Genomic DNA, 13,038 nt, shown 5'->3' with positions numbered 1-13,038 from the left:
AATTAACATAGTCGCAGAGATTTAAGAATTCGTATTATAATCTTACATCAATTATTTCCTCTCTGAACTCCCTCCCACTGCATTCCCCTCTATTAAGAGAGGGGATGCTTTAACAAGATTTCCTCTTCATTATGAATAAGAAAAAAAAAATATTTTTTTCTTCTCAATCTGCACCCTCTTTTTCTTAAATCTCATACTATTCTCCTTTCCCTCCCTCTAGGTCTTTCCTTCCTTGTCTCCCTTTGATTCCCCCCTCTCCCTCCTCTGCTTTTTCAGAGGCTTTCACATATGCAAGAGATGAACGTTCATCACAAAGCAGTGCAGTTCACTGAGCAAATGTAGCTGCAAGGGTATTTCTTGGAACAAACAAGAGGATTGTTTACAATACCTCTGCCCTTCTCTAACTCTCCCATAGCTCTCATCTTATCTCCTGCTCTCATCACCCTCCCTCCTATCATCTGTTCTTTCTTCTCCTGTTTTCTTGGCCTCTCTTTTCCCCTGCCCACCTTTTCCCTATCCTGTCTTCACTGCTCTTTCCCTCCTCTCCTCTGCTGGCTCAACACAAACTGCCTCTTCTTGTTAATGCAAAGAATTGTCTCCATGTCTGTTACAAGAGGCAAGTTGTTCAGATGGCAGAGACAAAAATTCCTGATTTCAGCCCACCGGATGCTGCCTTGTAGAACAGCATAAACATGGAGAGATTGTTTCACAAAACAAACATGGTGCAAGAACAGGAACACAAGAATCAAATACACACAAAGCATAAACAAGGAGCTTATTCCTGGGGCAAAAAATTTATTCTTTGAGACTGTCACTTCTGAGATAGCTAGTAGAAATGATCCTTCATAAGAGTGTTTGCCTGTCCCACTAGAAACAATACAAATATCTTTTTACATCTCATGAGACAGTGATCAACCGTCAAACAGAAAGGCATGTGCTCAATGCTCATCTGGACTAGGATAAGCATACTGGAGAGCACTCTAGTTTTCTCTCTTTCTAGTATTTAAGTTGTTGCACTACATAACATTTGTTCTTACCTTCTAGTGCGGTGACTAGATGAAAGAAGCAGACCATCCAGAGCCAACCCATTCCTGCCACTCTTCTTGCACTGATGACAGCATTAGAATCCATGAAGATTCTCTGTAGATACCACCATCTCCAAAAAACACACACCACTCCCTTGAAATGGTCAGAGATTTCTTGGAGTGTTTTAGTATCTTCCTGAATCAAAGCACAGAGACCTTCACACAGAAATACTGGTTAAGAAAAAACAGAAGGTGGAAACAGAAATCAGGTCACAATAATACAGAACTGGCAGTTTTTATACACCCACTCCATCATTTACTACTTCCAAGATAGAGGTGAAAAAGAGTAGCACAGACCCAGCATTTACCATATACCCACACCTCCCATGCCTCAAGACTTCAGTGGCAGTTGTTCTGTACACTGACAGTACACACAGATTTTGAGACATTCACGGAATCGGTGACAGTGGGGTTCCCAGATCCGTGTTAATCTGTCCCACAATATAGGCTGTATTCTTACTTAAGTCCTGACCCTTTGCATCTTTGGCAATGTCCCTTGGAAGGTCTCCATTCCATTTCCCCTGTATGCTTTCCAAATTCTGTCTCTCATAACTACACTTTTCCCTTTCAGGACTCTGCAGGGCAGGAGCCATGACAGGAGAGTTTTCACCATTTATGACAATACAAATCTATACTGCTGACACACTTGTAACTGCATTTCAGATGCAGGCATTTGTCTGTTTAGCCATATAACTACACCACTATTGAAGCTGGACAGTATTTTTCCCATTAATATGTCATAGGTGAGGAAGCAAATGTGATATTTAATGTCAAATAGGGAGCCTGCATTACAGCCAGCAAGTCCAAATTTATTATCTTAAACAGGAAAAAATCCAAACAAAACCAAACAAAACTCCACCACCATTAAGAACCTGACTTAAAGGCTTACCTCACAGTCAGGGAGCAGCACGTAGCCTAATCCAGCACTGCATTAGATCAATCTAGCACAATAAATTTTCTAAGCAAGGTATTTCTGGCTCCATCTGCCCAATTCTCAGCCCACCAGAGAAATATCACAGTAATATATAGGTTACATGCAAAAAGCCAGTATGTTTTGTTTCTTTAGGTGCTCTTTGCACAAAACATTGAAAACAATTCAGTGTCTTCAGTGAGACGGTGAAGTGTAGCTAAGGAGAAAGAAAAATATCTCAGGCAATATAGAGAAATGGCTCAATACCTTGGCTGAAGTCTTCAAGGGGAGACAAGAGTTGTAATTAAAGGGGCAGCCTCACTGAAATTATCTGAAAACGTAGCAGTGGGGGATTTGAGCAAGTTCAGTGTAGCAGAGAGAAAAGCAGCCTGGGGAGTACGAGAAAAGGCAATGGAGTGCAATCTGATGTGCTTTACTAAAGAGGGGGAGAAATTACTGGACAGGTTGGAATAGTTGTATCTTACACTGCCCCTAATTAGAACCTAGAGCACCAAACACAGATGAACCAAAGGCACCCTGGGCATCACTGAAATGTAAGGAAACTAAAGGGATGTCAAGAAGAAGCAAAAGCTTTGATTCATGATTTATGAGGAAAGATAAAAATAAAATCAGTTAAGTATAACTGAGGAAAAATGAAGATTAAATGGGCGGATGGATATAATACAGGTACTGCATAGTAGTTTATGAAGCATGTATACACCACAGAAGAAAAACACCACTAGATGAAACTGCAAAAAGGAAAAAATTCCAGGCTGAATGATCAGTAAACCCTTCTTTACAGAAAGAACTATCCAAGCACACAGCAGTGTTCTCCAGGAACAGGGCTGAAGACTACTGCCTGAGCCACCAAAACCAAGACTGGGTGCACCAGAATCAAGCCTGCATGACTACTCAACATGGAGACAGAAATACTCAGCGTTTGTACTGCCAGTCAATCTATAATATTATAACGTCTAAAAGCCTTATTTTTTAGGCCAGTCAACTCCTGAGAGACGGGGACTTTTAAATATTTATTTTGAAGGCAAATAAAAGCAGAAACATTAGTCAAATAAACTGAAGAAAACTTTCACTTCAGTCAATGGGACTGCATTCATTTAGAGGTTTGAAAACAGCCCACAATTCAGACTTTCTCAATGTCACATAAGTTATGAGTGGCAGAGCAGGAAACAGAACCCAAATATGCTCTGGCTGCTGGATCTCAGGCCAAAGTCTTGCAATTACTAGGTCATATGTAAGGAGGAAATCAGTTTGCTACCACAAAACAGATATAACTAAAAAAACCCTGCTACCAAGAAGCAGACACAAAACCATTTCTGGCTCCAAGGAAACCAATTGTTCTCCTTCCCTTCCTACCTGCACATTTCTCTTACAACATCTGTTCAGCTTACCCTGGCAGACCCTGTATCCCAGCAATGTTGCACTGCTCTTCATGAGGCATCATACAGCCTTTGTCTGGATTAGACTGGAAAACTATTTTTCCCTGAAATAAATTGTGGCTAAACCAAAAAGCTGGTTTTGATTTAGGAGTTAAAAAAGATAAATCTGTCTTTTTTTTTTTATTCTGCCTCTTCCACACCTCAATGAAAAATGCCTACTCCACAATGAAGGGTAGAGGAGAACATTATGGAAGTATGTAAGTGAGAGTAGGAGGGAAGCACTAGCCTCTCTGAATTAAAGAGTACCAAAGCCCCTAAATTGCTAAACACTGCCCTGCCCTTCCCCCCAGCACTTGATGCGTGCAGAATTTCATCTTTCATTCTTCAGTTCTCCTACTATTTCTTCCCTACGCCACACTACTTAAACAGAAACCTCAAACCATCCCAACTTTTAAAACCCCTTCTCTTGCCCACACAAGCACCTTTCCATGGCCTTCTCAGCTTGTTACTTCTTCCAAAACCACTTTCAGACAGTTACCTCTCCTTGCTATAGAATTCACTATCCCCCATTCTCCTCCAAATCTGGAAAGTAATACACCTTCCCTGCACAGGATCCTTCAACAAACTTCCTTAAATACCCCTTCTTGTCCTCTCTCTCTTCCAGCTACATAGAATTTGCCACCCAGGTACCAGCTGTCAATCCTTCTTGTGCTAACCCTTCCATAAAGGATTCTAAACCATTTTTGGGCATATACTTCCTTGGCTAGTGGAATGATCTCCAACTCCTTGGAAGTCCTGAAAATCATAAAGTGTCTGAAAAGCATGACAGTTCCTGAGGATCCAAATGTCTTAATGATTCAACCCTATGAAACAGTGAAGATCCCAAGCAGTCCGAAAAGACCAGTTACATATTGCCTTTGCTTTAGCACCAACCTCCAGCAGATGGGAGACGGATGTCTCCAGGTTATCTGCTTAAGTTATTCAGCAATGCTATCACGATTGTTTACTTTGCCACCATCACTGTGGTATCTGGATTGCCAAAATTTAATTTTGTTCAAGATCCCAGTAAGAGAGATGAATACAATCATCACCAGTATTTTCAAAAATCCTGGTTTCTGAGCTGAACAACCAGTGAGGGAGAAAAGTTCTTCAGGAAACTTGTCAAGGCGAGTTTTGAACATCTCCAAGGATGGACATTCCTCAGCTTCTTTGTGCATCTGTTTCAGTGCTGAACCGCTACTGGGTTGGTTTTTTTTTCCCTTCCTTACAGATAGAATCTCCCTTGCTCTCTTCTGTTGTATATCTCAACAGAAGAGAGCTCTTGCCCAGCATCTCAAAGCTTCTACTACACAAGACTGCAAACACAGACCATTTCAGCTGGAAAGCGCTGAATATGAAACAAAGTATGCCTGGCTTAACTGACACAGTTCTCAGCCTTTTTCTTCTCACCAGACAGAGCTAGTGCTGCAGTTTCTCACTTTTTCTGAACTGTCTTGAAGTGGGAACACTTTAGTACACTCTCCAGGCAAATGATGCTCTGTGCTACAGGACAGATAGCGGTAGTGCTCCCGTATGTACTAGGACAACTGACACTTGCACAGGCCTGCACTTCTGAGATTTCTGTCACAAAGGGGGCTGCTGTGTGCCCATCCTGTATCTAAACTGGCAAACATGAAGTCTTTCATGCAGCCAGTATCTCTGCAGCAGTTTCCTTATGCAAATAAAGGATTCCCTCAAAGTTCAAGCACTGTCAATGATGACACCTGAAGAGCCACAGGACACCAGTGTTGCTAAACAGGCCAGCATTGATTCAAAACTCTCTGCTATCAGTGCATGTATTTTTATTAGAAGGGAAGCAGATTTGTTCCTAGGTTTGTGTAGTCACTTATTTTAGAGTACCCAAAAAGCACATGCCTTGAGTCTTGATGGAGGTGGTCATGCACATGACATACCTAAGCGGTGTCTCCTTAGAATGGACTGCTTTTTTTCTTCTGGGTTTGCCAGGCACTCTGAGACTGATTAAGAATAGTGACAACTAGGGAAACTGTATGAATTCTCTGCTGGCCACAGGTTCTGCTGGACTTAAGCTTTAAAGAAAACCTCTTGCTTTCTAGTCCTTTTGATTCCGACCGTAACTCTTTAGACAGACTTTCACTGAAGCATGTTCTAGCTTAGCATGCAGACAATATGTAGCCACAGATCAGAAAGTAATGCACACTGACCCTACTCCCCTCTGACAGATACCACCTGCAGAATCTGACATCAAATAGCAGTTAAGCATTCATCTGAACCATGCACTTGTCTGGGTTCTGCAGGAGGAATTCAGGCATGCCTTTAGGATTAAGAAAAAAGCTAGGATTGTTCAGGCACTGCACTATCCTCCTGGAGAAAAGATGAGGGCCTGACAGGTTCTTTCTCTGCATGAATGGACTGTAGCTGTTCCTTTGAGTTCTGTGAAATTAGAGCAAACCAGAGGCAGCAAGAAGAACTGTTAGTCCCATAGCACCCAATTCCTACAGGAGACCTAAGGTCAGTTCCACTCCCTAAAAGCTGACAGGAACTTGATACACTGCAGAGAGGATGCTCCATCCTGCACTACTTTGTAGAAATCCCAGCTCTAATATTGGTCCAAGTATCTCATTCCCAGGACGCACGGAGGCAAATGGAAACAATGGGGCTGCCAACACAATATAAAAATTGTCAGTTCTTAATCAAGAGCTCCTGATAGCCTTCCTTATTGGAAGAAAACATGTTTTTGAATGTGCGGTCAAGAGAATAACAATTCTTTGTGCTTTAGTGCAAACTACATTTCAAAACACAAGAAAGAACACTGAAGCAGATCAACGTCCATCTAACCCAAGTTTTCTCTGTGTCTCCAGTGCCAGGAAGAGGTGCTATCTGGAGACAGCATCCACAAATACATGACTAGGGTTGCTAGAGAGTATACCCCAATCCATTCCCTTTAGTATCTCTTTACAAATTTATGTAACCCCTATTTTGAACTTGCAATAGATTTGAAAATATTTCTATCCCTGTGAAACAAAGTACTTCTATGTATTTCAAATTGTTCTACTAATACAAGCTGAAATAGTAACAATGCCAGATTTTTACTCTTTCTATTCTTCTTAACTGTCCCAAGAACTTTTCCAAATCATCTTGTTTCCTCCCACTGGAACAATGCTTCTTCCTTCTTCATTGCTAACTGACTCCTCTAGGCCTTTCACAGTAGAAATTGTTATATAGGTATAGCTTCCCTCTGCTACACTTGATTCAAGAGATTTCCCTCATATTTGTCATACTTCTTCCTCACACAAAGCATCTAGATGCAAAATAGATGCACCTCAAAAACTCTTCAGGGCAGAGAAAATGATGTACCTTTGCAGGCACAGTCTTTCCTCCTCTTGCACATTTTGTGCTGTGACTCATAACAGCTTAATATTATCTCTCAGTGAGAAGCATTAAAAAGATAAATGAGCGCAAATCTGGGAGAGTCAATAAAACACTATTCCAACTGATTTGTGCTGCACACTGATTCATCACATTTAAGCACAGTACAAAAAGTGGAATTAATACTTCTTCATCCTTTGCTGGTCACCATCCTTTGCTGGATGCGGAAGGGAACATTATCACCAAGGATGAGGAAAAGTCTGAGGTACTTAATGCCAACTTTGCTTCTGTCTTTAACAGCCAGACCAGATACCCCCAGGGTACTCAGCCCCCTGAGCTGCAAGACAGGGATGGGGAGCAGAATGGAGCCCTCATAATCCAGGAGGAAGCAGTTAATGACCTGCTACACCACCTGGATGCTCACAAGTCTATGGGGCCAGATGGGATCCACCTGAGAGTACTGAGGGAGCTGGCAGAGGAGCTCTCCAAGCCACTTTTCATCATCTATCATCAGTCCTGGTTAACAGGGGAGGTCCCTGATGACTGGAGGCTTGCCAATGTGATGCCCATCTACAAGAAGGGCCGGAAAAAGGATCCAGGGAACTACAGGCCTGTCAGCCTGACCTCGGTGCCAGGAAAGATTATGGAGAGGTTCATCTTGAGTGAGCTCAACAGGCATGTGCAGGTCAACCAGGGGATGGGACCCAGCCAGCATGGGTTCATGAAAGGCAGGTCCTGCTTGACCAACCTGATCTCCTTCTATGACCTGGTGACCCGCCTGGTGGATGAAGGAAAGGCTGTGGATGTCATCTACCTGAACTTTAGCAAAGCTTTTGACACCGTCTCCCACAATATTCTCCTCGGGAAGCTGGCAGCTCATGGCTTGGATGGGCATACTCTTCACGGGGTAGAACACTGGTTGGGTGGCCAAGCCCAGAGAGTAGTGGTGAATGGAGTTAAGTCCAGTTGGCAGCCGGTCACAAGCGGTGTTCCCCAGGGCTCCATTATGGGTCCAGTCTTGTGTAATATCTTGATCAACAATCTGGATGAGGGGATTGAGTGCACCCTCAGTAAGTTTGCAGACGACACCAAACTGGGTGGGAGTGTCGATCTGCTGGAGGGTAGGATGGCCCTGCAGAGGGACCTGGACAGGCTGGACCAATGGGCCGAGGCCAAGTGTATGAGGTTTACCAAGGCCAAGTGCCGGGTCCTGCACTTGGGTCACAACAACCCCATGCAACACTACAGGCTTGGGGAAGAGTGGCTGGAAAGCTGCCTGGCGGAAAAGGACCTTGGGGTGCTGGCTGACAAGTGGCTGAACATGAGCCAGCAGTGTGCCCAGATAGCCAAGGCAGCCAACAGCATCCTGGCCTGTATCAGGAATAGTGGGGCCAGCAGGAGCAGGGAGGTGATTGTCCCCCTGTAATCGACACTGGTGAGGCCGCACCTGGAATACTGTGTCCAGTTTTGGGCCCCTCAGTACAAGAAAGACATTGAGGTGCTGGAGCATGTTCAGACAAGGGCAATGAAGCTGGTGAAGGGTCTGGAGCACAGGTCTTATGAGGAACGGCGGAGGTAATTGGTGTTGTTTAGCCTGGAGAAGAGGAGGCTGAGGGGACCTTATCGCTCTCTACAACTACGTGAAAGGAGTTTGTAGTGAGGTGGGTGTTGGTCTCTTCTCCCAAGTAGTTAGTGATAGAACAAGAGGAAATGGGCTTAAGCTGCGCCAGGGGAGGTTTAGATTGGATATTAGGAAAAAATTCTTCACGGAAAGGGTAGTCAAGCATTGGAACAGGCTGCCCAGAGAGGTGGTGGAGTCACCATCCCTGGAAGTGTTCAAAATAGGGGTAGATGTGGCACTTTGGGACATGGTTAAAGGTCTTTTCCAACCTAAATGATTCTATGATTCTATGATTCTCATTCATGGTAAATAGGGAACCACAATAGTGTTATACATCAAGAAAGAAGCCTTCCCACCTCCTCTCCCCCCAGTTCTCTCCTTCTATAATTACTCCTTTGCCACTAAGATGCCCTTGCAGCTACAGTCACGTGTCTCACTACAATAAATCTCACAATGCTGTTGTGAAAAGATGTCACTCAATGTCTGTGCAACACTCTGAGCATGACATAATACTGCCTACCTTCTTTCGAGACAATAATTACAATAACTGCTATTCATAGAAATCTTTCTACACCCCAAACAGGAAGCGAATCGGGGGAGAGCAACACATAATTTATCGCTCAAGGTTTCAATATTATGAAGTTAATGTGTTTTTCTTCAAAAAATTTATCACTGGGCACATATAGCAGCACAGAGAAATGTTTAATTAAATATATAAATCATTTTAATAGTTGCTGTATATCTTTTTATTCCCTGTTACTATTTGAGATTATTTTGAATTACTCCAAAATGCTTTAAAAATATCTGAGAGTGGAATTTGTAACAAAGCCTTGTTTGGATTTTTTATGGTCCATTCAGTCTATTAATTTAATCTTGAGAGAAAGGGTCTAGGTGCTAATGTATAACTAAGCTTAAAGGAATTCTTCCTCAACAATGGACTTCATAAATTATTTCCTCTAGCTGGCTTGATCATTTGTTTCTTACAGTTTATCTAAATAGGGTTGTGTCTGTGTCTTTTGGGATTCTTTAAGTTTACAATGACAATCCAAAGGTTGATTGTGAATGCTCTCCAAAGAAGTGGATTTATTTCCTTGTTTACCATGGAAACCCGGAGTCTTGAGGCTGATCTTCCATGCTCTGATTACACATTTCCTAGTGGGATCCAAGTTAAGAACTTCCATAGGCCTTAAAGGGAAGAGATGCTCACTTTCATGAATTTTTATTAAGACCTTAAGGCTTGGATAGAGTGCCCAAATTAGAAGCATAATCACTCAAACAACTTCTGCAGTCAGTGGACTGAGCTGAATCATCTTCGGTACGTACCTAAGATGTGCACTAATTAAAAAAGGGAGCTATGGACAGCTAAACAGCCCCCTCCAGATGACTTCTTAAGTGCAGCCTAAAGGTATCCGGGAAGATTCTGAACCTCTGTGCTGTCTTCCAACCCATACAGGTGGCCATGCTAGCATTTCTTTAGATAACCACAGTGCTTTCCTTTAAAACTCTCCTCTCTGTCATGACACATATACTTGGCTAGAGAAGCCTCACAGCTTTGCTTGTGACCCTAGTTTATCTTCCTAACCAAAATTCATTCACCACTGCCCCGTATTTCTGCAGACTCTCTCAATGCCCCCCATTATGTTTCTGCTGTGCCTAACAAGATGGACACTGATGTCTTGAAACTATTGAAATTTTAATTTTTTTTTTTAATTAAAGATACAGATTCTTTCTCCCACCTGCTTATTAGGCACTTGAATTACATGCATATTAAGTACAACAAAGCTCCTGAATAAAATCTCTTCCCACCTCACAAGATTTGACTTAATTGACAATTTTTATAGTGATTTGTGTACTTTTCAAAGAAACATTGGTAATTATACACAAGTTTCTAACATTAACATGTGGAAGCAAAATCCCAGCTCTAGAATATTAATAATGTTATAGAATGAAAAATGTGAAGAAATGCATTGTTGTGTATGTTATCCATCACTTGCCTGGTAGAAACTCTCCTAAAAAATAATAGGTATTCGAGTGATACAGAAATTACTCCCTTTGAATTTTCATACAGTAAATAAAGGAGACTGCAGAAAGAAGAGGGAGAAAAAGAATCAGCAGCTGCCCATTGCATTTATCTCTGATGGAAAGAGAAGATAACAGCTGTACCTACTGGGTATGGTTTCACTGCGCTCTTATCAATTTTGCTCTAATTTCTCAGGAAACTTCTCTCAATACAACTGTGCGCAGATCCTTGCAATGCATTTTTATCTACGTGGAAATAAACATCATGCTTTCAACTTCAAGTATGATTTACCTTTAATAAGTATACTTTCATCTGTACAAAAGGAAGACATAAGGCTTCAGAAAGGAAAAAAATAGGTAATTTACAAGCTCTAGGGCACAGTAGCAAACTTTTCTCAAGCACTGTGTAAAAGTATTTCCAAAATTCCAAGCACAGAATTTTATGTTTAGAGGATTCAACTCAAGAATCCCTGAAGATGGCCACATTATTAACATCTAGGTGAAAAAATTCTGTGGTGGTAAAAATTCTTTGAAAATTGACATTTCCTTCTCTAGTACAACTGGTAATAGCTAAGTTTAAGCAAATGCTTCAGATTTCACAGTAATTCTATGATAGAACAAGTTTGAAAACAACAAGGAAAAAGATGCATACTGTTTCGGCATTAAAAAAGGGAAGGGAAATAAAACTTCTTCACAAACAGTATTTAAGCAAATGATGTGTGACGTAAAGAGTATGTCCCTAAAATCATGTTATCACCTACTCAGCAATTCTGATCTTGCTTCTTTTTCATCTGAAATTAAAGTTCTATTACATACCAAGTTCTGATCGCTGATGGATGGAAAAAGATAAAAAGGCTAAGCACAGTGTTAGCAATGGCCAGGCAAGCAACACCACAAATCAGACAAATAACCTTGATATTTTCTGATCAAGTCTGCGAGAGCATCTGCAAATCTGCATAGACAAACCAAGCACAGAGCTGCAAAAGGGCCTTAAAGGCTGGAAAAGAAATCAAGGGCCTGAAGCATTGGGCGGGGGGAAAAGAGAGAGTGGTTTACAAAAGTAAGATATGGATAAGCCTAAGAAAAGGTATATTTTATACTAATGCTGTTTCCCATTTTAAATTAAGAATGTAGCCTTACATGGCATGTCTAGAAATACATGAACCAAGATCTATGCACAAACACTCAAAACATACAATGGAGGGCAAAAACCAAACTGAGAATACTTTCCTTAAACTGCTCTTTGTGGACAAAAGTTTGCAAAGCCCTTTAGTAAGGATTAAGATTTTCTTCAGCTGCAGTAAAGAATCTTCATTTTTTGTAAAAATATGCTTACTGTCTTCATCTCTAATTTTGCTTTTGACTTTAAAAGGGTTTTACAGTAAGGAATATTTACCATAAGCAGAAAATGCGTGCTGTTCATATTCACAGTATCCAAACTTATGCTGTCAGGAGACAGTGGCAGCACTGACAGTCCGTTAAAAGATAATGTTCCTCTTCTATGGGAATTCCCTACATTATGAAATTGCCTTTCATTCCACGAGAGAAACCGACATTTCAAAACAGACTACTGAAAGAACTAATAATATTAAAATATCTTAATTGAAGTGCTGCTCTTTTTATTAACCTTTCTGGCTTCAAGGAGGCAACTTAGGTTTTCAGAGAATGTGCTTCATAATTTAAGGGTTAATTATAACTACTTTTTTTTCATTTTAATCAGTTTCACGGCCTTGGGCTGTTATAGGGCTTGGTTCTCAAATTGCTTGCTGCATGCATTTGCAGATAAAGGCTACTTTTATTTTTAAAACTATTTAATTATTAGCATTATTTATCAACACTGGTTTTATTACTGTTAAGAGAAGCAAGGAAATAATGCTTCTTTGTAAAACAACAAGGCAGAAAAGCACTGAAGCACAATAACTTTACCGACTTGTTAATTGCCCTGATGTTGCTGTCCAAACCTCTTCCCCCAACCTTACTCTATGCAGTTGATTACCAGCTAGCTTCCATCCAATTATACTCCCACACTTATTGTAAATATCAGTTTCTGAGTTCATAAGGTTGCCCTAACAGAGGCCTGTAACACAACATATTCCCTGAATGGAAGTGCAAATAAGAGCTTATCTTCAGTCGAGCTGATTCCCTTAAATTTTGCTGACTGCACCAACAGGCTATACAATACACAAGCTTTAGCTCTAGCATGTAAATTAGAGCGTTTGATGTGGAAATACATGCACAAAGCTAGGAAGCTATGAGGGAGAGAGAAAACGGCTCAGAGAAGAGTTCTACCACACAGTTTTCATCCTTATATGACCACTGTTTGCCTAGATGGGAATTCTGTCTGTTGCACCATTAGTTTGAGCCTCATGTTCCCATTAGGCGCTAAAACACTACAAAATAATCCTGTGCTGCACTGATCTTACTCCACAGAACTGCACACCAACACTAACTATAGTCTGTGTATAACCATTTTTGCAGAAGGTATTACTGCACTGTGCAGTAACAAGCAACTAGGGAGCTGGTACAAGCAACTTGGTAGTAATCTCTCAAGGCACAGTAAGAACACAGACACAGGAACTATGAGACCTAGAAATTATTCTGGGAAAACTTTAAGAAAAT

At 41.3% G+C, this 13,038-nt stretch overlaps 1 protein-coding gene across 1 annotated transcript in view; it reads right to left on the bottom strand.

Annotated features, from left to right (window-relative positions):
* LOC104026457 (ephrin type-B receptor 5) overlaps positions 1 to 1,131 on the bottom strand; it is a 57,620-nt gene extending 56,489 nt beyond the window's left edge. Inside the window, exon 1 of the mRNA XM_075721366.1 lies at positions 1,038 to 1,131. Coding sequence (XP_075577481.1) covers positions 1,038 to 1,131 — 94 coding nt within the window. The remainder of the gene's footprint in view (positions 1 to 1,037) is intronic.
* Positions 1,132 to 13,038: the final 11,907 nt, after the last annotated feature.

Source organism: Pelecanus crispus, chromosome 1 (assembly GCF_030463565.1).
Source record: "Pelecanus crispus isolate bPelCri1 chromosome 1, bPelCri1.pri, whole genome shotgun sequence".
NCBI classification, from domain to species: domain Eukaryota; kingdom Metazoa; phylum Chordata; class Aves; order Pelecaniformes; family Pelecanidae; genus Pelecanus; species Pelecanus crispus.
This window is presented reverse-complemented; position numbering and strand designations above follow the sequence as displayed.